The sequence below is a fragment of the Cynara cardunculus genome (assembly GCF_001531365.2).
Source record: "Cynara cardunculus var. scolymus isolate 2C chromosome LG 6, CcrdV1, whole genome shotgun sequence".
Classification (NCBI taxonomy): domain Eukaryota; kingdom Viridiplantae; phylum Streptophyta; class Magnoliopsida; order Asterales; family Asteraceae; genus Cynara; species Cynara cardunculus.
In genome coordinates, this window is record NC_037533.1 from 100,033 (window position 1) to 124,931 (window position 24,899).

Here is a 24,899-nt window from a genome sequence, read left to right on the forward strand (position 1 = left end):
TCAAATGAAAACCACTCCAATTTGTAAAAACCGTAAAAACTACTTTCATCCGTTGTAATCTTATGAAATTTTTTCATGAAATTGTTTAATTTTATGAAATTGTTTCATATAATACTTTTTTTTATGAAGTTGTTTCATATATGTTTATAAAATTGTTTCATATACTACTTAATGACATTTTAATGAAACAGTTTCATGTATTTCTCTAAAATTAAAATAATGAAGATGATAATATCCATGATTAATACTCTCCACAATAAAAATGGTTAATCAACCTCTCATAATTACAAAAAAATAAACAAAATGAAAAATTATGATTGGTTGAATAAAGTTTTCACGATTTTTACAAATTGAGTGGTTTATATTTGAACGCTCCCATATATATATATATATATATATATAGAGAGAGAGAGAGAGAGAGAGAGAGAGAGGAGCGTTCAAATAAAAACCGGCCCCATTTGTGTAAACCGTATAAACCAATCTCATCCATCTATTTTCTTTATCAATGACCAAAATTAGTTTACTTTATTTTAGGAAATTAAATAAAAATATATATTAAAAATTTATTTTATTTCAACAGTAAWGGCATAAATGGTAAACAAAATTTAATATTTGGTAACATCCTACTCGATCTTTCATGAATCTTTTTTCATGCAAAATTATTTTCTTTCAAGATTAGTTTACATTCATGAATCTTTTTTCATGCAAAATTATTTTCTTTTTTTCGTTTTTGGTTTGATGCATTAATTCCTTTAAGCCTTGCAATCTTAAATATTCTAAAACATATTACAATTTTCAAGATTCTGGAGCAGTTTTTTCATGTACTCGTTTCATCTTTCAATTATTTCATGACGAACCAAATACATTATGTAACCGTTTCACTAGTCATGCTCAAGAACGCCATGAACCAGTTTCACTTTCATGAAACATATTTCATGTACAATAATTTTCTTATTTCACCACTGATTTGATGGATTTATTCCTTTAAGCCTTACAATCTTCAAGATTCTGGAGCAGGTTACAATCTTCAAGATTCTGGAGCAGGTTACAATCTTCAAGATTCTGTAACAGATTAAAATCATTTCCTCGTTTCATCATGCACTTAGTTCATGACACATCAAATACAAAATGCATCGGTTTCATTTTCCTCTTCACCAACTAAATGGATCAACTACACAATCAATGCAACGGGTTCACCATGAAAATGTTTCGGTTCACATAATTTATTTGCAACATGAACCAGTTTCACGTTCATGAAACCTGTTTCATTTCTGGATTTTTTTTGTTCATCTACGATTTGATGATTTCATTATACACTTCAATTGTTTCATCAAGACCTGTTTGCTGATTCTTAAAGATTACAATATATGAAATTCAAATTTTTAATATTATAATATAATTAAATGTTTAAATGTTTCCATTTATACAATTTCCTTTATTACGTTTCCTTAATTAAGATTTATTAATAACTTACATATTTAACATAAAATATTGTAAATGACAGAAATACTCCTATTGATTAATTTTAATTAGAAAAAAATGGAATTTTTCTATTGGTCGAAATTGGTTTACACGGTTTCTTAGAAATGCACGGTTTTCATTTGAACGTGCATTATATATATATATATATATATATATAGAGAGAGAGAGAGAGAGAGAGAGAGAGAGAGAGTGAAGGGATCAAATGAAAACTGACGTCATTTGTGTAAACCATACAAACGGGATCAAATGAAAACCGACGTCATTTGTGTAAACCATACAAACCAATCTCATCCATCCATTTTTCTTGATCAATGTTCAAGATTAGATTAGTTTATATTGTGAAATAAAAAATAATAATAAAAGTTTATTTTTTAATTGTAAAAAGGGCAAAAATATAGAACATCAAATATCATTAACCAATGCAACAAGATCATATATATCCTAATATTAATGAAACAAAATCATTGTTTTAAAAACTATATATATCATCTTATACTTACAAAGATTTTAACCAAAAATGTTAGAATAATCTTGAAAATTAAACAAGTTCACCCATGAACGTGTTCATTAAAAATCATTGTTTTAATGAACTAATTGTGTACTGATACGTACTAAGTACAATGAAGGATACATGGGGTAAAATGTTTGGTCAAGGTAAAATGGAGGTAAGATTCAAACATCCATGTTTATTTAAAATCGAAATAATATCAAAAGCAACATGACCAAGACGTTTGTGCCATAATTCAAAAGATGCCTTAGTAGGAGATAGGATTGAAGCAGCAAAAGCTTGAGGGCCATGGCTCAAAATGTAAAGTCCATCCTTATGTTGTCCTTTGGCTAGAATGGCCTTGGTTACCGAGTTCTATATAGCAAAATAGGACCGAGAAAACAAGAAATTAATTCAGTAATCGTTAGTTAATTTGCTAACCGAAAGGGGATTCTTTTTGAGATTCAGAACAACAAGAACATCCTATAAATGCAACTGTAGAGTAACAGATAGTGTGCCAAGGCGAGTGATAGGAAGAACATTACCATTTCCAAAGGAGACGTTGTCATTTCCAGTATAAAGGACTGAAGAATCCAAAGTCGTGGTGGATGGTGCCATATGAGCGGTGGCCCCCGAGTCAACGTACCAATCCAGGGTAGGATCATTTAGATTGCAATTGACATGGAAAGCCTGTGCTAGATTAGCTGCTAAGTAGGAGGACGTTTGAGCAAAATATCCCAAATCAGGACAGGTATTGGCATAATGGCCTTCACGGCGACAAAGTTGACAATATGGTGGCCGGTGAGGACGTCCTTTAGACGAAGAAAGATCTCAGTGAGAGAACCGACCAGACTTACCCTTGCTATGAGAAGAGTTATGTTTTCACGAGGATAAAGGTGCACAACTACCGGTTTGCATATGAACGAAAGCCCACAGGGAAGAAAACCCTCTTGATTTGGATCTAATTTGGGTCGATTTGAAGCTACCAGAGGCAATGAAGGGTGAACTCGATCGATTGAGACGATGAGGAGGGTGAATTCGATCGAATGATGAAGTAGAAATCGGTTATCTGGATAATTTTCATGATTAAGAGGAAAATAAGTGGCTAGACTATCACTTAATTTTTAATTGGAAAATAAGGGATAAGTGGCTATGAAAGAAAAATAAAAACAAACAGTATGAATTGCCTTATGTCTGACTCGGTCCTACATAAGTGGTAAAATAAGAGCTTTTTAAAAAAACAAACACCACCTAAATCTTATTTGTTTCAAAAAATTTCCACACAGGTGGTGCAACATGCCTGCAACACTCCTTCAGAACCACTTCTTCAAATTTTCCAAACAGGTATTGCAGCATTACTTTAGCATCACTTCTTCAAACCGCAAAATAAATCCAAAAATCAGTGTTTAAACTGAACATTTACAATCTTATTTTCTACTTATCATGATGTTAACAAAAGTGAGATTTTTAGCTAAAAATACTTGACATTTGGATTTTTAGGGAATTAAAGTAAGCGAAAAACTACTAAAAACTGATGGAAAATACCAACTAAATTGATGTTTATCATATTGAAAGAATCAATCATTTCCACATGTATTCATTTCCAACATGTAACAAATATTGTATCACAGTGAATGGTAATAATTCAAACATACCAATCTGATATAATATCGAAGTAATAACCATTTGATAATATATATGTATTTCAGTTCGAAAATGGTTAGAAGAAAACTACCTTGATCATGAGAATACTCTAATTCTTTACAGGAACGAATGTTGATATCGAATACTTGAAACTGGATCAAATAAGCATGGATCACAACTAATAGATACAATCTAAATATTAACTCTTAACATGTTCCTAGACATATGAACGATACCCAAAAGACCCCAAAACGACACGAAGGTTGTGGCATAAGTCGCGTAAGTCTCTGGACGCGGATGCGTTCCATTGACTTGCAAGCAAACATTCAAACCAAAATGATACCAAACCCGAATAAACTCTCAAACTTACCCAAAGGATTATTTATAAATACTTTTGACCCCAAAATGAGTACAAAGGAAAAACGGCAAATTAGACCACATAGTGTTCCACGACAAGCAAAGTCTCGCACAAGTCTCGGGACTCCACGTCTTTGCCTCTGTTTTCAACCTTCAACAGAAATCAAAACCTATCTGGGTTTGACCCAAAATCACCATCAAGCTCAACACTTCATGAACCAAAAACCTCAAAATATGATTAAAACTTCATGAAACAACTCTCGGACCAAAAACAAAACTAACCCAAGAATCTTAGCCTTCATCGATTCTTAAGGTTTACCATAGAAGAGATTGAATACTTAGTTTTTAGAACACAAAAGGACAAAGGAATAAATCCTTGTATTAGTCCTTAAAGGCTTTCCAAAAGGGAAATCTGTAATTCATCATTTAAACATATATTTAATTCTTTTAGAAAAATAATCTTACCAATCGCATCTTTTTTTAAATAACTGTCTGAGAGTATCTTTGAAAACAACGTTTATAACTTTAGACTAGTCTTTTGTACATTGAAAAGTAATTTCTTGACTATGTTTACAACTGAACGTCTCTACTCAAACTTTCTACGGTAAAAACTTAAATAAAAGACAATATAAAGAAACCCTTACCTTGAACTAACTTGATAAAGCCGATGGAAATTTGAACCAAAAGATGAACACCCACTCACTCTTTATGCAAGCTCCAAAGAGAAGGTAGCGCGCGCACACACACACATACCACTTTGACACGAAACAATCTGGAATGAAGGAACAATAGAGTCGGTGTGGTTTTTATACCACCATAGATAGAATCAAACAAAACCCTCGAGAAAACACATCAACACTAACCACCCTTAAACTTCTAACTTTAATCTAATCAAGGTATTACAGGTTAAATCATGTGAGGAGCAAAAAAGGTTGAGAACTAATTTAATCCATAGCTTAGATTAAATCAAAGGTCATTAGAAAAGAAACCTAATCGAAATGAAATGGTGAAATAAGGGTACTTTTGTCAAATTAGAAGTAAATTGAAAGGTACTGTACCATGTTCAACCATATATTTAACTTATTTTAGCTAATGCATGAACAAGATTGTGTATGTTAATAAGATAATAATGTAACATGAAAAGTGAAAAAAATAAAAGATACAAAACAATTAAATCAATAACTATAACAATATAAATTGTAAGTACTGAAAATATCGTATATCAACTAAAATATGATTATTTATATTCAAATATTTTTAAATTGAATCATTATATCCATACCTTATATAACAAAGCCCAATATTATCTATATTTCGATAATATGAGAATGACACTTGACAAGATGATCAATTCTTTTCCTAGCGTTTGTCTTTTTAAGATTGTATACACCGTTGATCATTTATTGTTTAGTATATCACTATAATGACAAAATTTGATATATTTGTACAAGTTTAACTATACATGGATATCACAATAAATCAAGCCAGATCAAACAAAATGATACAAACCGAGTACATCTCATCAGAATTAAAAGTCTGGAAGGTAAAATATACGCAAACATAATCTCTACGTGTAAAAAAATGTTGTAATTGGTTATGTAAAAACCTAAGACTTGTGAAAAAAAAATGTGTAAAATGATTAAAAAAAAAAAAAAAAAAAAAGATACTAAAAAGTGAAAATCTGAAAAATATTATAAATAAGTAAAAAAGGAAAAGGTAAAAAGCAGCACAGGAATAATTAGGCCAACGAAAAAGTTAAATTGTACGGGTCCACGCTTAACCAATGATTGCCATCACCCAACGGTAATAATCCCAACGGTCGACTTGCTTCCCTGAGTTGTTTCTTCAACTGAGTTGACTCGGTAGTATACTCGATCATTCTACGACTCACCGATTTTAATTCCTTATCTTCCTTCAACCTCAAAAGTTTTGCCATTGACTCGGTCACTAATTCCCAAAATGACTCATTCCGTCTACGGTTCGCGAACAGCTCGGTCAGCCTTTCCTTGCAACCCTCTAATCTCTCCAAATACAAAGTCAATTCACTCAGCTCGTTGGTGCTAAGACCATGGATCCTAGTGCTCAACTCAGTGAGTCGGATCATCGTATGGTACTGAGTCATACGATAATCTTCTCCCACCAATCTCATCACCTCGTAAATTATGTCGTTCGTTTGACAATGTAACGATCTCGGTGCTCTACAGATCTCTTCGATCATCGAAACCAGTGCTTCGATTTCTTTGAATAAATCCATGAATAACGAATATTTCACGTTTTCTTTCTTTTTATCGATTTCGGCTTTCGAAGATAGCGAACAAACTAAGACCTTGGATGTCGAAAGATTGCTTTCGAGAAAGCGCGCGTACCATTGGGCCCACAACGAGAACTCCCGTGATTGCGTGTCGGTGTTATCGATGAATCTCGAGAGGTTGAGGTAGTGGTGGTCGGCGGCAGAGGTAGGGCGGAACGATTGGTGGTCCTTGGGGACGAAGGAACCTCCTGCGATGATCGAGTGTAGGGTTATGAGAGACTTGAGCGTTACGTAAGCGTTCGGTTGGTGGTGGTGGTGGAGACGGTGGATGATGGCGGATGTGCAGGCGGAAGCGGAGTGGCGGGTGGTGTGGGCGACGGAGAGGAGGGAGGAGATACGGTGGTCTGGTGGTGGGGAGTGGGTGGAGCGGGTGGTGGCACGGATGACGGCGATTTGGATGGACGTGGTGGTACGATTGGTGATGGTGAAAGTTGCTTTGATGATTTTGGCTTTGTCTTTTAAAATCGAGTGTAGGTTTTTGAGTTTCTTCGATTGCCCCATTTGATTCGAAAATCTGTGTGGAAATTATTTTGATTAAATACTTGAAAAGATTAAAATAAAAAAGTAATAAATTAATATAGTAAAAATAATAATTTATTAAATAAATATAAAAGTGTGAGGAATTATTCAAACACGATTCCGACATTACACCGAGATTACACGGAGAAATAAAACAGAAAAAGACAAAATAAAAGGAAGACTTTTATAAATTATAAAAATGGTCCCTAGACTATTAGCGAACTGGACTGAATTTAGTCTTTTGACTTTTAATATTACATATTTAGTCCAAGTAAGTTAGTTAGAAATTTCATACTTATTTCTATCTAGTTTGAGTTGTTATTTGTTGGGAAAACATTAGGATTATTTTGGTTGAAAATGTTCTATTTACAGTTGTTATGCGGGTAAAAGTGGCTTGTAGTGTTTTTTAAACCACATGGTGACTATTAAACGAGTCTCTTTCATCCAAAAGTACGGCGATGATCCCTCCCTTATTCTGTAGTTGATACAGAGTTGTGGAAGCAAGCGCTTTGGGGAAGCAAAAAATGCTGTCTATTTGGGTTTAGATACAATCAAGATCTCAATTAGGTCTTGACCGGGAGATGCACACAGGGTGGTGCATATGATAGCCGAGTGCGTACCTCTTTTTCTTTGATGATGTTTATTTATTTTATTTATATTTTATATTAAATATTTTAATTTCTTCTTTATTTTATAGGAAAGTGACGCCTAAAGGACCCAAGTTAGAGATTTGGTGGAAGAAAGGCAACACCGAAAGGTGGAAGATGAGCGCTGATGAGAGATAGATGAGATAAGTCAGAAACAATATGAAGAGATAACTGTTTTGATCAGACAACCCAGTCAATCTCAACAGTTTCCGTCGCAATGGCCGCCAGAGTAATGAGGATTTGATTGTTTTGGAACAATTTCAATTGTCTTTGGAACAATTTTAATGAAACATATTAGTTTTTGTTTGAAACAACTGTGTGGTATTTTTGTCCGGAAGATTGTATTGGACGATAAATTAATGTATGATATTTAATAGCATTTAATGTTTTTAGCATTATTTTTCTTCATATTTACAGGTTTTTAATAAAAACAAGAAATTCTTTTTCTGGAACTATGTGATTTCCCCACGGATCACCAGTGGATTTATTCCGCGGAAAATATTAAAAATAATATAAATTTGTTTAAAAATATAGAAGTTTTCCGACGGAATATATTACCGACGGAATTTCAAAAACAGGAAATCTTTTTCTGGAACTGTATGATTTTCCGGGGGATTACGATGTATTTTGACGGAATATATAAAAAACAATATAAATTTATTTAAAATTATAAAAGTTTTCCGACAGAATATATTATCGGGGGATTTCTGTCGGAATATTCCGCCGGTAATTTAATTCAATAAAAAAATTATTAAGAATAAATTTCTAATTACCGGTGGAATATTCCGTCGGAAATCCGCCGGAAAGCTAAACGTGATTAATGTAATCTGTAATTAAGTCAAGATTTTTTAAACAAATTCAAATATTGAAGTGGCGGATTTCCAACGCCCTCGAAGTTCGCCGAAAGTCAAGAAGCCTCTGGTAAATAGGTCGGTAATGTGATTTCCGTCGCCCTTTTCCGGCAGGCAAAATCCGCCAATAACTTGCTTTTCCGACGGATTTGGCCGCCAAAATAGTCCCCTTTTTGGTAGTGACACGCATGGACGCACATATGGATACACATACACCCATATATATATAAAGAACCTTCTTTTGAGAACTTTGTAAATCGTGAGATTATATATAAAGAACCTTCTTTTGAGAACTTTGTAAATCGTGAGATTTCTAAAAAACCAGTACATCATGTGCTATTTTATATGACTTTTTTCATCTATGACTATAATTTAATATAATGATTAACGTATTTTTGTTTTATAGTGTGTTTGTTTCACATATACTTGGATCACAATGTGAACCTTTATGACATGTTTGTGAAACAAAAAATATACACGTAAAAAGTTTCACATAATGAATCAAATACATATTAAACAAACAAATTGTGAAATAAATACATTAAAAACTATAATTAAATTAAAAAAATCACGTATAACAAAATTTTAAAATAATTTTTTTTTTACAGATTTCATAAATTTTAGATTACAATAATTGAGCCATATATATATATATATATATATATGTGTGTGTGTGTGTTTTTAGAATTAGGAATATTTGTTGGATCACAATTAAAATAATCAAAATATATTGGTAAGGGAGTTTCATTTATTCATTCAACCTGCGATTTTTGGTACACAAGTTGTGGTGTTTGACTATTTTATTTTGTCAATTTAAATTTAATGTCAACTCCCTTGAACTTCTGACATCAATGAAACATCCAAAAAACTATAGAAACATCAACATTAACTATTCAACTCGGGGGGCCTGTATCGATCGTCTGCTTACGATTTCAAATATTCGACATCGAGAGAGGGTGTAACTGATCTCCTTGTCGATTGGGTTTATAATTTGTAAGAATCTTTTAAATGACAAAAAGTTGTATAAACTGAAAAGTAGTGGTATCAACCTCTCAAATGATTTTTGTTTTTCTCAATGTAGTTAATTTTGCCTTAAATATTAAAATATTGAGGGGTTTATAAATGCCATAAATATAATTTTTTTAATAGATTCTTTAAAATAGAGAAAATAAAGAGTTTAGGTTGATTTTTTGTTTCAACAGATTTCAAAATAGACAAAGTATAAGAGGGTGTTTGGTTCGCAGATTCTGAATTTTTTTTGATGGAATTAGAATATTGAATTCCATTGACCAAATTTCATTTATTTGTTAGGTTCATTCTTTTTCACGAAAGGAATCTTCAAAATCCTACAAATTTCATTCATTTGTTTGGTTCATTCTTTGTTTATAAATGCCGACCACCGCCATCTGAACCACTATCGTTACCGTCAGCCACCGCCAACCACCACCGTCAGCCACCGCCGATCTTAACCACCACTGATCTGAACCATCACTGATCACTGTGATCTGACCACCGTGGACCACCATTGATCTGAATCATCGTCGGCCACCACCATCTAAATCACCATGGACCACCACCACCGACATGAACCACCGCTAACCACCGACGACTACCATCGATCTGAATCACTGCCAGTCACCGCCGATCATCACCAATCTACACAACCACCGATTTGAACCTCCCATGACCACCGCCATCTGAACCACCACGATCACCACCGATCTGAACCACTGTTGATCACCCACCATCTGAATCACAACGGACCATTACCGATCTGAACCACCCCCAAATCTAAACCACCGCTGACCACCCCTAAATCTGAACCACCACTGACCACCGCCATCTGAACCACCGTGGACCACTGTCGACCTGAACCACCACTGATCTACCACTCGACCATCGCGATCTGAATCACCGCCAACCACCATCGAATTGGCTATTTTACTTGATAAAGAATTAGCTATTTTCAGACAATTTTTTAATAAAGTCGTTTAGTTTTTGGTTATATTTGGGTTGTTATTTTATATTGTTTTACACATTAAATAACTATTTCATTCAAGTACTTTTAGCTTTTAAAAATTTAAATTTACAAAAGTGGATATTTTGGTCATTTATCAATATTTCATTCCAATTCCAAAACTACATTTTGTAAATCAAAGAGACAGATTCCAAATTCTTAACAAATTCCAGTCCAAATGTCTACTAACCGGTGGTCAAACCTGACAATATTTCATTTCAATTCCTTAAAAATCAAATTCTTGTAACATAGATTCAAAAACATTATGTGAACCAAAAGCCACCTAAGAGAAATTGTAAAATTGTCTGAATTTGGAGAACGCTATAAAAATGATTGTTTAGGGAAATCAATCTTTTATGATAGAGCAATATTATATATATATATATATATATATATATATATAAAATATAATATAATGAATGTTGTAATATAAAAAATAGAAAATTGTTGGACTTGACAGTAATTTTTTTGAAAATTTTGATATTTGATTCTACATTTTAAAAAATATGTTAGAGATGCTTTAACAAATTTTGTCTTAGTTACTATTTATATAACAAATTATTTTTCTCAACCAATATAACAAATTTTCTAATTCGTACTTAATGTAACAAAGTTTCAATGATTTTTATTTTGTACCCGCTTTGATCGGTAACGTATTGCTCTTATAACATTTGACAAAAATATGTCAAGTTTATCATCCACTTTTTCGTAAATATTTCGTAAACTGATGTTCACATCATCCGATGTTACATGCTGAGCAAGTTACCAGTTAAAATGGGTGCAAAATTATAATTGATGCGCTGTTTTACACCCCAATTGATCCCGATTCAAAATAAATTCATGAGGAAGTGGTAAGAAGAAACTTTATTACTATAATAGAGAAAAAATTATTCGTTACACAAAACATAAATAAATCATAACTTATTGCATTTTAATGTATTTTGTCTAACCACCATATACAAATTTGCAAAAAATCAGAGAAAGAAAGCGTGAATTTCTTAAAATATTCAAATACAGTTACAATTTTTTTTATTTTTCATTTTATTGTGATTTTGGATTGTAAAAGAAAGAAAATCTTGGTGGGAACAATACGTGATACATATTGTTGGTTTTAAATGTTTAACCTATGATGTGATTTATATGTGTTTATATATTAATTGACAATACAAGAATATGTAACACCTTAAAATTCAAGATTATCATAATAACAAATAATCATTTGACAACCGCAATATCAAAATCCAATTATATAACTTTTCAAAGATCTCTTCAAAACGATCAACAGAGAGAAGAAAATCTAGTCGAAACTAAGATTCTTACTGAAGTCTAACTACCTGAGCTTCCAATGAAGTATAAAATAAACATCACTACAAGCAAACCTATAATTGAAACAACCTTCTTCCCGAGGTTTATAGCTTACCCATTCTCAACCTGATACCCGCCTGAAATATTTTAGTTTGAAAATGAGGGTTAGACTGAAAGATCTAGTAAATTCTTTGTAAACCCTCGTATAAAAACAAAAGTTTTTAATATCATTTCATATAATGTATGATAAAAATGCATGCAAAACACTTTCCCACCCGATTAACCATATATAGTTGCCACACAGTTTCAGTACGTACACCTATGACTTCACAAACTTAGTAAACACCTGCTACTCCCTTGTGCAATGTGAAACATATTCAAAAAGCAAAAAAAGATACTTAGGACCGTTGTGCAAGCCATTATTCGACACACGCCACCAAAATGACACCAAACATTTTCATGCACATAAAGCATCAATGTAAAGTATTATGTTTACATGTTCACACTTTATAATCACAGACCTAACTACAAGAAGTATAAACAAATATCACATGCTTATATAATCACTGATCAACATTTCGTAAACAATATACTGTCAAAACGTTTATTGCATTTCAGGATAATAGTACAAGAGAACTCACCCCAGGTCCACGCCTCAAGGATAAGCTCTAAGGACTGCAATCTCCGAAACCGAGCACTTGAAATAATGCGGTTATGAAAGGCGTTAAACCCTCACAATTATCATTCCAATCCTCTTTTATAACCCTCCAAGTAAAACCCTTGAACAATGCCCCAAAATGGAGCCACACCGGAATTCCAAAAAGGTCGAAAACATGTGTAACAACACCTTATGCGAACCTGGCTCGTGACCTTAGGTCACGGCACAAGTAACGACACTTTCTAACCCCATGTACTTAACGCCAGGTCATGACTAAAGTCGGACCGATCTCTATTTGCCTACAATGCTCCGAAAACTCGCAAATAAACCCCAAAACTCAATTTCTCAATCCAAAATTCGATTATAAGGATTGACCAACATAAAACCAATTCATTTGAACATCACCTGATGATTCTAGAACACGTTTAAACATTAAAACACAAACACAACCCAAAATTCAATAATCAATTTCTAACCAAAAAATCCCAAATTTTTTTAGCATAAATCTTTATGATGATGAACATTTAAAACCATCGATGCTTTGATAAAAACTTAACGATTTCACGATAATATTTCTCGAACACATAAGAGATATTATAGAAGTTTCCTTAAAAGAAACTCCAAACCATTTAATAAAATAATGTCTTCATAACTGAAAACCCCAAATTCCTAACCATTAACAATGGAGGAAACCACAAGGGTGGTGCCTGATTGGTTTGAGCTTGGTTCTAAAGATCAAAAATACCAGGAGGTCCCATGTTCAAATCCAATAAGAAATAAAAATCCCCTTGTGGGCATGGAGGTTCAAATGCAGTGACTCCGGGCTATCTGCAAAACAGGTGGTAGCCCTGGAATTAGTCGGATCACATAGCATGTTAGATATCCAGGTTAATAAAAAAAACAATAGAGGAAATAGTAGCTAAAAGAGAAAATAGTCATCTCCTCTTAATTGATACCTTTCTCTCCAAGAATGTTTTCACTCACATTAAGGTGTAATTCACTTTTTAGACACAATATTCCCTCTATTCAACCCTTACGCCTTCAAATAACACGATAAACCAACTACAAAGATGATGCATAATTGGTTTGAGCTTAGGCTCTAAAGAACAAAAGTGTCTGGAAGTCTTAGGTTCAAATGCAAGGAGAAATAAAAATCCCTTTGTGGTTACGAAGGTTCAAATACGGTGATTCCAAGCTACCCACAAAGCAGATGGTCGTCTTGAATTAGTCGACTCGCATAACGGGTTGGATATCCAGGTTAATAAAAAAAATAACACAATAAACCAAGGTTTGATTTAGTTTTGAAAATGTACTATTAAAAAGACCTTAAAATTGATGATTAATCTACCGGTTTAAACCAATGGTCAATAAAACCATCCAACAATTTAATTATCTGCTTAAGTATAAAGTGTAAAAATGTATACATAAAACTATTTACAAAACTTATACATGTAAAATTTATTTAATTCACTCTAATGATAAACTGTGAAGATGCTTATAGAACCATCAGACAACAAAGAAATTGTGAATCAAAATGAAACTGATTTTATTTTTCTTCGTATTTTAAAGATACATCAAAATATAGGTCTTGAATTGTAAAAAGATTTCAAACTATAAAACTGAAAGAACATAATGATTAACGATTATTAACATAATAATTAAGGAAGACAAAAATATTAAAAACATAATAATTAACTATTCATATATTGTTTGAAGATGCTTACATGAACCCATGTTTCTTTTTTACCGGTTATTCAAATATGAATCTTTTATTCAAATATGTTTTATATAAAACATGGGGAGTAAGCCTGACTTATGGTTTAATGTTGGTGGGTGGGGAGGTAATTGCGGACGCTATTTTCCAAGAAATATTCCTTTAATGCCGACAAGTGGCAAGTTCGCAAACGACACCTTCTTAAATTGTAGGCCTGGGTAGAAAGAGTAAATTTTTTAAAAATCACGTATTAGGTCCAAATTGCAAGCCTGCCACTTGCGGGCCTAGGTATAAAGGGTAAATTTTTTAAGATTTATGAAGCAGGTCCGCAATTGTGAACTTGTCACGATTAGGGGTGAGCAGCGGAACCGGGTACCCGGCTATAGAACCGGAACCGCCTTGGAACCTCCGGTTCCAGAACCGGAACCGATATGAGTGGTTCCGGTTCCGGTTCCTAAAATACGGAACCGATTGAGAATGGTTCCGGTTCCGGTTCTCAATTTTTCGGAACCGTTACCCGCCGGGTACCCTGTATTTTTCAATAAAAAAAATAATTATTATTTAATACCAAATTTATATGAGGTTTACATTTTAAAAGCACGTCGTCATCTTCAATCTTCATCTAAATTCTTAATATAAAATGATTCGTATTTTTTCAAATTGTGTGTTCACTTGGATTCATAGTATGTAATCGTTAAACTTTGAACAATTACCATTATAGTATGTAATCGTTAAACTTTGAACAATTACCATTATAGTATGTAATCGTTAAACTTTGAACATTTTCTATTAGTCTATTATGGTTTGCAATAGTTAATCAATATTTGTAACCATTATTCTGTATAATTTGTATTCTTGCTTATTTATTTAGTGTTTTGGCAATGTTTTATTTTTTATTTCTAAATAACAAATTTTTAATATTTTAGGAAGCGGGTACCCGGAACCGGAACCGGTTCCCGGCAGTTCCGGTTCCGGTTCCAAAAATTTAAGAACCGCTCTAACCGGTTCCGATTCCGGTTCCACTATCTCAAGAACCGCCGGTTCCGGTTCCGGTTCCTGTCAAAAAGGGCGGGTACCCGCCTATGCTCACCCCTAGTCACGATGGATCTATGTATAAAATGAATTTCTTTGTCGTTTAGCTAGGTCCACAACTTGTGGAGGTAGTGACATTTCAGTTAATATTGGAGAGAAATGGCTAAGATGTGAAATCAGAAGCCAGAAATGGCTAAGATGTGAAATCACAAGCCAAAAATGACTATTTTAATTAATTTCTCTCTCATTGGTGGAAATGAATAAAAAAATAATAGAGAATTCTTTAATCTTGGAGTTTTCTCTAATTTTCTCAATTTTTCTATAATTTAGAGAACCTTTTAGAGAAACTGTTGGAACAAAATGTATAACAAAAACCTTATTTTTTCTATTTTAGAGAACCTCGTGTAAGTGCTCTAAAACTTGATATATGGAGAGAGAAATTAAATTTTTTTAATTTATTCTCACCAATTACATTGTGATAACCGAGTTTTTCAGTTATAAAATTTGCGGTTGTTTTTAAAAGGTGATGGTAAGTTGACGGGTTAAATGTATACCCTGCTTAAAATATTTTAATCTATCACCACCTCTTTTATTAAAATGGGTTTTAAAATGAGATTTTATCTCATAAAAAAGGAAATAAGGTTGGTGAAACTTTTCTATGTGTGTATGTGTGTTCTTTGGTGTGATCAAACAGAAAACATAAGGAGGAAAGAGCGAATTTGACTCTGTGATTTATACGTGGAAGATTACGGCTATTCATCTTTGTGATTATGTAAGGTGAGTTTAATTTTTATAAAATTTCCTTATTTAGAAACTGAGTATAGAACTGTATGGTTTTTTATACGAATTACTGTTATAAAATTGTTTTGATGACATTATTGGCAATAATTGTGGGATCTTGATATGTTTATATCAGGTGTTGAAATAAGGGTGACATATCAAGAAGGAGTGTATACTGGGATAAGGATGACATATCAATGAGATGTATATACCAGGATAATGGTGGCAAAATCATGAGTTATAAAATCTGGGTTTTTGATCAAACATTTATTGTTATCATATCTTTATGCTGCGATGATTTGGGGTTGTCGTATCTATCTTTATGCTGCGATGATTTGGGGTTGAGGTTATCACACCAGTGTGTTGTGAGGAGATGGGTTTGTCTCACCCATATGATGCGAGAAAATTATATAAACTTCTATATGATGCGATAAGTTTACTCATAATATGTTAATCAAGTTATTTGGATATTTGGATACAATAAATGAGGTTTGTTATATCAAAATGATGTATAATTGTTATTATTACTAAGATGAGTTTATAAATGTGATTACTAGATTACTCACCCTATAATAGCATCAAAGGCATTTTTCACTAGACCTCAAGGTCTAACCCTCAATTTGTGTTTCAAAAATATGCATCACAGGCCGGCTCAACAAGAGGACAAAGGGAATGGGAAATTATGAAGTGTTATATATGCTTACATCGGTTATGGGGCTAACATGCTATTCTTTTGTATCTGAATACTTGTTATGCATTCATGTGCAATATAGAGAATTTATGGAAAAAGTTAGCTATTTTGCAATATAGCTTTTGTAAGAGATTGAGACCAAATATGTAAATTATATTTCTTTATATATAGAAATATATGTTTATATGCAAATATGATATTGGGATGTTACAAGTTTGGTATTAGAGCCCGAGTTTAAGAGATTTAGGTATCCATCATGATGCCTAGACTTAAACTGTATTATTTGCATATTAAGGGTCCTTGACATATGTAGAACCTTTGGAATAAATATGATGGGCTAAGAGAACGATATGTAAGGTAAATTAAAATTACAACTAACCAATGTAATTATGAATTTATATGTACATATTTGTACTTAGATACCTTATTATATTTGGAATGTGATTAAGTGAATATTAAATTTTAAAAATCTACAGATGGCCAATCATGCACGAAGGTCTGAAAGGATCGCCCTCATCAGCCATGATGAAAGGGAGAGTTCACGTGAAAATAATCCTACCAATTTACAAGCAGACAGAGGCAGAGGGAGAGGTCTAGGTAGAGGTCGTGGAAGGAGTCGTGGGAGAGGAAGGAACAATCAACCTGAAGTTTGTCCAGACCAGGGTGAATCAGTTCAGAAGAACATAAATCAAGAACCAATAACCTCCTGAGTATGTTACTTAGGACATATTAGCAGATGAAATGAGTAATCTAAGGAATACTATGATATCTATTATGTGAGTACCGGCCAGGATAGAGACAGAAAGGGTTGAAATAAATCCACATATTCAATCTACAAACACCAGAGGGGGTGACATATTTTTAACCTGTAAACCCCCAACATTTTCGAGAGAAAGAGACCGGTGAAGGCAATGTGTTGGTTTAGGAAGATAAAATATGTATTTAATACGCGTAAGTGTTCATTATGATGATATATTCATATTTGTTGTGTCAATGCTGAAGTCAAATGCACTGTACTGGTGGGACGTTGAATCGCTAGCAAGAACAATGTTTTGCAAACAATGTCCTGGATGGAATTTGTTGACCGATTTAGAGAGCAGCTTTGTCCAAAAACGGTTGTTAGAAAACTGAAAGAAGAATTCTTAAAGCTAGCACAAGGTAATCAGATGGTAAGAGAGTACACTGAGAAATTTATCGAACACTCCCGGTTTAAAGAACACTATACCTCGTCAGAGTCTCGTAAAGTCGAAAAATACATTTGGGGGTTAAAGCCTTCGATACGAGAGTTCGTAATTGCAATGAATCATTTAAATTTTCCACTATCGGTAGATGTTGTGGAAACAATGGAAAGGAATAAGAATAGGCAGGGAGAAGAGAAAGTGGTTGAGAAAAGGAAATGGGAAGAGTCTTTGACTGAATATAAAAGACTAAAATTTGTAAAGACAGACAATCATCCTGCCCAATGATTTGGTGAAAGACCATGCCAGAGATGTCACCGTGTCCATCAAGTGTTGCAATTTTGAACAAAGGAAATGTTACAGGTGTGGGGAGCCGGGGTACTTGTCCAAAAATTATCGGATGCGTCAAATATGTTTTCATTGTAATTTCCCCAACTATATCAAGCCAGATTGTCCTCAGTTAAAGGCTCCAAGACTGACTTTGGGTGGAAATACTCCGAGTGTGTATGGGGGAGTCAACATCCGAATAGGTGAGTTGGTTAGTGCGAGGGGCCAATCTTTTCAGATGACAAAAGGAGATGCAGAGGAAACCCCTGATGTGGTAACATGTACCTTTCTTATCAACTCTGTATATGCTAAGGTGCTATTTGATTCTGGTGCTAATTATTCATTTGTATCACCATTATTTGCAGGGTGTTTATATGTGAATTCTGTGTCTCTTGACTATACTTTAGTAGTTGATACTTGTAAAGACCCAAAATCCGATCTTTATCTTAACCTCAAATCATAAATAAAATTCAATCTTAAAAATTGGAAACTTACATAAAATACTGCATTGAAACAGTTTAAACATAAATCATAACGGAAGTCTAAAAATTTCTTCTGATCATACAGCAATTGCTTAAACCCACAACTGACTACTCTTCGTCAAGACAAGTCACGACTAAACTTCATTTCCAGCCTATCTTCTTCACGCGCAGTCAGGCTCTACGCCTTCTCTTTACCCTTGCTACTATCTCCATACGAGTAGTGACCTGGTTGTATTTATTTTGAAAACACGAGTTTGGTGAGCCTAAAACCCAGTGAGTAAACGTTTTTCGCACAGTTCATAAAACACATAAGTAAGAGGGAAGGACTATATCACACAGCATTGTTCGCTCTTACGGCTTGCCTGGCGGACTTCACACAGCATGTCCGCTCTTACGGCTTAACAAGCTTCACACAGCGTGCTTGTTTTAGGATTAAATCCTTAGTTCAGTCCCCCTCACTTCCCACACAACATTTTATCACAAAGCACATCCACGCAGAAACCATAAACATAAAACACAGCAAGCTTGCAATTTATATTAATCAAATATGCAACCCTTAAAAAAACATCACGTAAACTGATAGTGATTGACAGTTTCAATCGTTCGTCTGATGAACGTCATGCACACACAGCTCTTGAGTCTCGACTTTGTGCTTTTGCATTCTAGCTCTTGACCTTAAGTTTATTTTGCTAGTAAGGAACCAAATCACTAGTACATCGCCCTTTATATATACACCTCGTAACCTCCTTACCAATTAATTACCATTTAATTGGTCGGTTACAAAACAATTAATCCCACTTTTAAAACCAATTTATTCCTCTATGGCAGTTATGTTTTTAGGCCATAAATAGTTCTAATGGCCAAAAATAAAAAAATATAAAAAAATTAAGTAAGACTCTCAAAAACCTCAAATAATATTTTAAGTTATTACAATACTGCTAATAATAGTCAAGTATCTGTTACACATATTTCTGATAATTTTCAAATTGAAATCGAGGGGTGTGGGTTACCAATTTGTCTATTTCCGATACCGATGAGAGAGTTTGTTGTTATGGTGGGCATGGATTGGTTAGTAGAAAATCAGGATAATATTGTGTGCAACAAAAAAGATGATCAATATTGATTTACCGGGGATAGGGCCTATGTGATTTATGGTGATCAGCGGGATCATCATAGCATCCTGATATCTGTCATGAAAGCCAGAAAATATGTTCAAAAAGGTTTTAAAGTTTCCTAGCTTATATGGTCGATTCAAAGAAAGAAAAGGGTAAACAAGAGCCTATTTCTATTGTCTATGAATATCCCGAAGTGTTTCCAGAAGATCTGACTAGTTTACCACAATGATTGATCATCATAATTGATTTAACGTCTTGGACAACACTAGTGACTAAAGCTCCATATCGTCTGGGACCTTCAGAATTGAAAGAGTTAATAACCCAATTGAAATAATTTCTTTATAAGGGTTTCATCAGACCGTTTACTTCACATTGGGGGTGCTCCAATATTGTTTGTTAAAAAGAAAGATGTGACAATGAAGATGTGCATTGACTATCGAGAATTGAATAAGTTGACAATAAAGAATAAATATCCTTTATCAATAATCGATAATTTGTTTGATTAATTAGTTGGAGCAAGTTAATTCTCCAAGATGAATTTACGGTCAGGGTATCACCAGCTGAGTTAATTAGTTGGGATAAAGGTGACATATTAAGGAGAAGTGTATACCATGATAAGGGTGACAAAATCATGAGTTAAAAATCTTGGTTTTTGATCAAAAATTCATCGTTATCGCATCTTTATGATGCGATGACTTGGGGTTGTCGCGTCTGTGTGATGCGATAACTTAAAGTTATCACATCCTATTAATGCAATAAGAAGTGGTTATCGCAACTATATGATGCCACAAGTTGTTTTATCGCATCGTATTGATGCGACAAGGGTGGTTTATCGCATCAGTGTGATGCGATGAGTTGAGGTTCTCGCACCAGTTTGTTGCGAGCAGATGGGTTTGTCTCACCCATATGATGCGAGAAAATTATTTAAACTTCTATATGATGTGATAAGTTTACTCATAATATGTTAATCAAGTTATTTGGATATTTGGATATAATAAATGAGGTTTGTTATATCAAATTGATGTATAATTGTTATTATTACAAAGATGAGTTTATAAATGTGATTTGGTGATTACTCACCTTGTAATAGCATCAGAGACATTTCTTACTAGATCTCAAGGTCTAACTCTCATTTTATGTTTCAAAAATGTGCATATTTGTGTATTGTCGGGCTCATCCAGAGGACAAGGGGAAGGAGAAATTATAAAATGTTATATATGCTTGCATGGGTTATGGGGCTAACATGTTATTTTTTTGTATCTGAACATTTGTTATGTATTCATGTGCAATATAGAGATTTTGTGGAAAAAGTTGTTAGCTATTTTTTAATATAGTTTTTGTAAGAGATTGAGACCGAATATGTAAATTATATTTTCTTGATATATGGAAATATATGTTTATATGCAAATGTGATCTTGTGGTATTATGTATATTGAATTATTATTATTTATATACATTTTCTTTTTTCAAAAAGTATATTTAGATGATAAGTTTATTGAATATTTTAATAACATATTGAATGTACATAATCTCTTAAATAGAAAATATGTTGGAGTTAAAGGCAAATCTTTTTTAGTGCATCTCTAACATATTCTTTAAAAATCAAAAGTCAAAAGCTCTTTATATTTATTTCCAACGGGTTCTCCATTTTGTAGATTATAATATGAATAATGTTATTAAAATATTTAATACATGTCATAAAATATTATTTCTTACTCGTATACATTTAATTTCAAAGATTCTCATAGGAAGAATAAAAAATTTCTTCATTTCTCTCCTATTTTCACCATTTGGATAAAGTTGTGGAGAATCTCTTGGAGCAAATATCTTCAAAATCTTCATTTTTGTAGAATTTGTTGGAGATGTTAGATAATTTGACTTTTGGTTCTTTATTTCTAGGAAATTATAGTGATACCATTGGAGATTACAACATTAATTATATTCTTAAAATATTTTACACATGTAATAAAGTATTATTTATTTTTTCTAACCATTTAATTTCAAGATTAGTGTCGATGAAAATTGAATAAAAATATCATTTCTCTCTAATGATAATCATTTTCTAGGAATTCTTTAAATTTAAGAATTTCACATTATTTTTTTATATTTTTTCCATTTAAAAAAAGTTTTGATAAGAAAAAATTGGCCAAAACCCTTATTTTATTTTCAGAATTTGTTAGAGAAACTTTTATGAGAAAGAAATTTATTTATTTTATTATATTCTTACTAAACTTTAAAATTAAAGGTTCATCAGAAATTGTTAATATTTTAATAAATATATACAATAATTTAATAATATAATTTATAATGTAATAAAAAAGATTATTAGAGTTGAAGATGAATTTCATTAAGAGATTTGGAATTTAAGAAAAAATTTAAAAATATATATTAAAGATACTCCAAAAATTTCTCTTTCCAATTAATTTGTGGTTTGATTTTCGCAAAACAAGCAAATAATTTATTTTCGTCATAAATGCTAGCCAATAAGGTTTTTAAATAGTTTTTTTTATAACTAGAAAGATATTCATACAATACAGTAAAATATATCTTAATTTTAATTTTTCATTTTATTTTTTGTCTCTGTCGACGTAACAATATGAATTTATGTGCTTTTGAAAAGAACGAAAATGTTTTTATTTTTAAATAAAATATAAATTTATAGATATCATAAAATTTTAAAAAAATATATCAGTATTAGTATCAAGTTAACTATTTAAAAGTTATAATTTTTTTTGTCTAATTTCTTTAATTCAATTTTTTATTATAACTTAAGTTTAGGTTTACTAACGAAGTTATTTTATTTTTGATTTAATAATATAATTTTTTACAAATATAATAATTAAATATTTTGTTATAACTCAATAATTATCCTAATTATATTTTAGATTTTTTTGTTTAAAATGATATGTTTATCATGTACTTCGTTATGTTTATCTGCAATTAGTTATACAAATTTAAATATGAAGTTTTAATAAGTTGCATTTATGCACAATCTAGTTGTAATTATGAATTTTAAGTAATATACATCAAGAAACGGTACCTCATGCAAAAAAATGACTTTTAAGAATATTAATAAAATGATTTATAATATAGCATAGATGAATATAGAAATTAAGTTGCTTTAATTTTATTTATATTTGACAATTTGTTAGTAAGTTAACTAAAAATTTTGATAAAAAATAGTTAATAGACCAAATAATAAAACGCATAAAAACCGATTCAAATCTCACATAAAACACATAATTATAAAACTTATTAAGAACCAATCTGTATTAATTTATTAAAACTAGTTTATAACTTATCTAACGTGGTTTTTCAGTAAGTTAAATAATTATATTTGAAAAAGCTACATGGCTTCTTCATTCACATAATTCACTATATAACCGATCAAAAATGCCATAACTATTATGCAAAGGAAAATATTTTCATTTAAGCCATCCATTTCACCATGTCAAAGCTCTTGATTTTTCTCTTTACAATAGTTATTATTACCACATGTTCTTCAAGCATTCGCGTAAAACCACGTCACATGCCTATGCTCGGAGGGCTTGAGCCTTATACGGTTTCCATCACTAGTTTAGGGCTTTCAGGTCTTCAGTTTCGTTGTCAATCAGCAGACGATGATTTAGGATATCATACATTGAATTCGGAGGAAGAATATAAATTTTCTTTTGCTGACAACCTTTGGGATAATACATTATATTTTTGTCATTTTTACTGGAATTCGAAGGATCTTAGTTTTGATGTTTTTAGTAAAAGCGTGGAACCCAACTGTTATGACGACGTATGTGTATGGATTGTATTAAGTGATGGATTTTATATGCAGAAAGATTATGTTTTAGAAAAATTACATGATTGGTGATTAATAAAGACTTTCATGGTAAAGTAATATTATGTCTTAATCTATTGGTATAAATTGATGTGTGTATATGTTGATTATCAAATTTATTATATTATTTATGGTGTTTGTCTTATTTTCTTCGGTAATAAAAAGCATATATTAGTTACGTATATAATTATAATTACTCATGTAATGATGTAATCTCTTTTTTAAAATAAATTAGTACATATGGTGGTTTCATCTGTAAACCATTCGATTGGTACAAACTTTGCAAATATATCTGGACTTTTGATTTTGTTAATCAATGGTTGAAAATCAATAGAGGTTATTTATGTTAAGAATTTTTTTTAACAAATCTTAATTAAATTAGAGCTTAAAAGTTGTAAAATAGTCGAAATATATTTCTAAATTATTATTTTTTTTATTTTTGGTTTTGATTTTTTATTTTCGGTATCAATTAATGGAATGCGTTTTAGTAACCTTTTGAACCTTTATTTTATATTTTTTTTATTTTTTATTTTTATTTTTTATTTTTGGTAACAATATGAACCAATTACATTCATGAAACTAGAATAAACCCACATTTCATTTGTGAAGAGATAACGAAACCAAATATATAAAACTCAATTTCATTCATGAAACCTAAATAAAATCCGATTCATTCATGAAACCTGGAAAAAAAACCCAAAAAATGAAATAGTGGTGGTTTCGTGTTTTTTGTATGTCAGTATGTTTTATTACTGAAATAATGAAATAATAATGGTTTCATGTTTCATTGCTGAAAACAAAATTTTCAAATACAAAATAAAAATATATCAAAAAACCAAAATGTAAATTTATGACAGTTACGATAAAAATCGAAAATGTATATTGAAGCTAGAAGAAATTGAATATCAATACATTTACTTCTAATAATATGTATTTTGCAGTTACTTGAAACACGATCAAATTAACCCGTAAAAATTCCGTTAATTAAGTAAATTGATTATCATCATAAATAAACCTACTTATCTGTCAATTACTTAAAAGACAATCATGCCTTTTAGTGTAAAAAAAGCGACTAAAAGAAAAAAAAAATTATGATTGGTTGAAAGTGATCTGCAAAATTTGTACCAACGAGGTGGTTTGTAAATGACGCACACTATGTGTGTGAGTGGGAACGTGTGATAATAATCAAATAGGAATCTTATATAAAACCGTGAGAATGTTTACCTTAAGAGGATACAACAATAGAGGTTCTTGTAAGAAACTCATTGTTCCATTTTTTTGTGACAAAAAGAACTTCAATAAAACAAAACAATAGAGGTTCGTAACATGATAATTATAGCCAGTGGCGGACGCAGAAAAATATTTTGTAGGGGGCACGTTATAAAATAAAATAATAATTAACTTCAATTTCATACAAAAATGATAAAAAGTTACCTCTTACAACTGTGCCCTACGACTTTTCATCTTTTGAAA

General features: G+C 31.9%; 1 protein-coding gene across 1 annotated transcript; it reads right to left on the reverse strand.

Annotated features, from left to right (window-relative positions):
- Positions 1 to 5,638: 5,638 nt before the first annotated feature.
- On the reverse strand, positions 5,639 to 6,782 carry LOC112514846 (putative clathrin assembly protein At4g40080). Its single transcript, XM_025121470.1, has one exon. It carries the CDS (start codon positions 6,780 to 6,782, stop codon positions 5,709 to 5,711), a length of 1,074 nt encoding a protein of 357 aa, XP_024977238.1. The 3' UTR covers positions 5,639 to 5,708.
- Positions 6,783 to 24,899: the final 18,117 nt, after the last annotated feature.

Bases quoted from the DNA above. Each gene is read 5' to 3' on its own strand.
- LOC112514846 (XM_025121470.1), bottom strand. From the start codon at position 6,782: ATGGGGCAATCGAAGAAACTCAAAAACCTACACTCGATTTTAAAAGAC.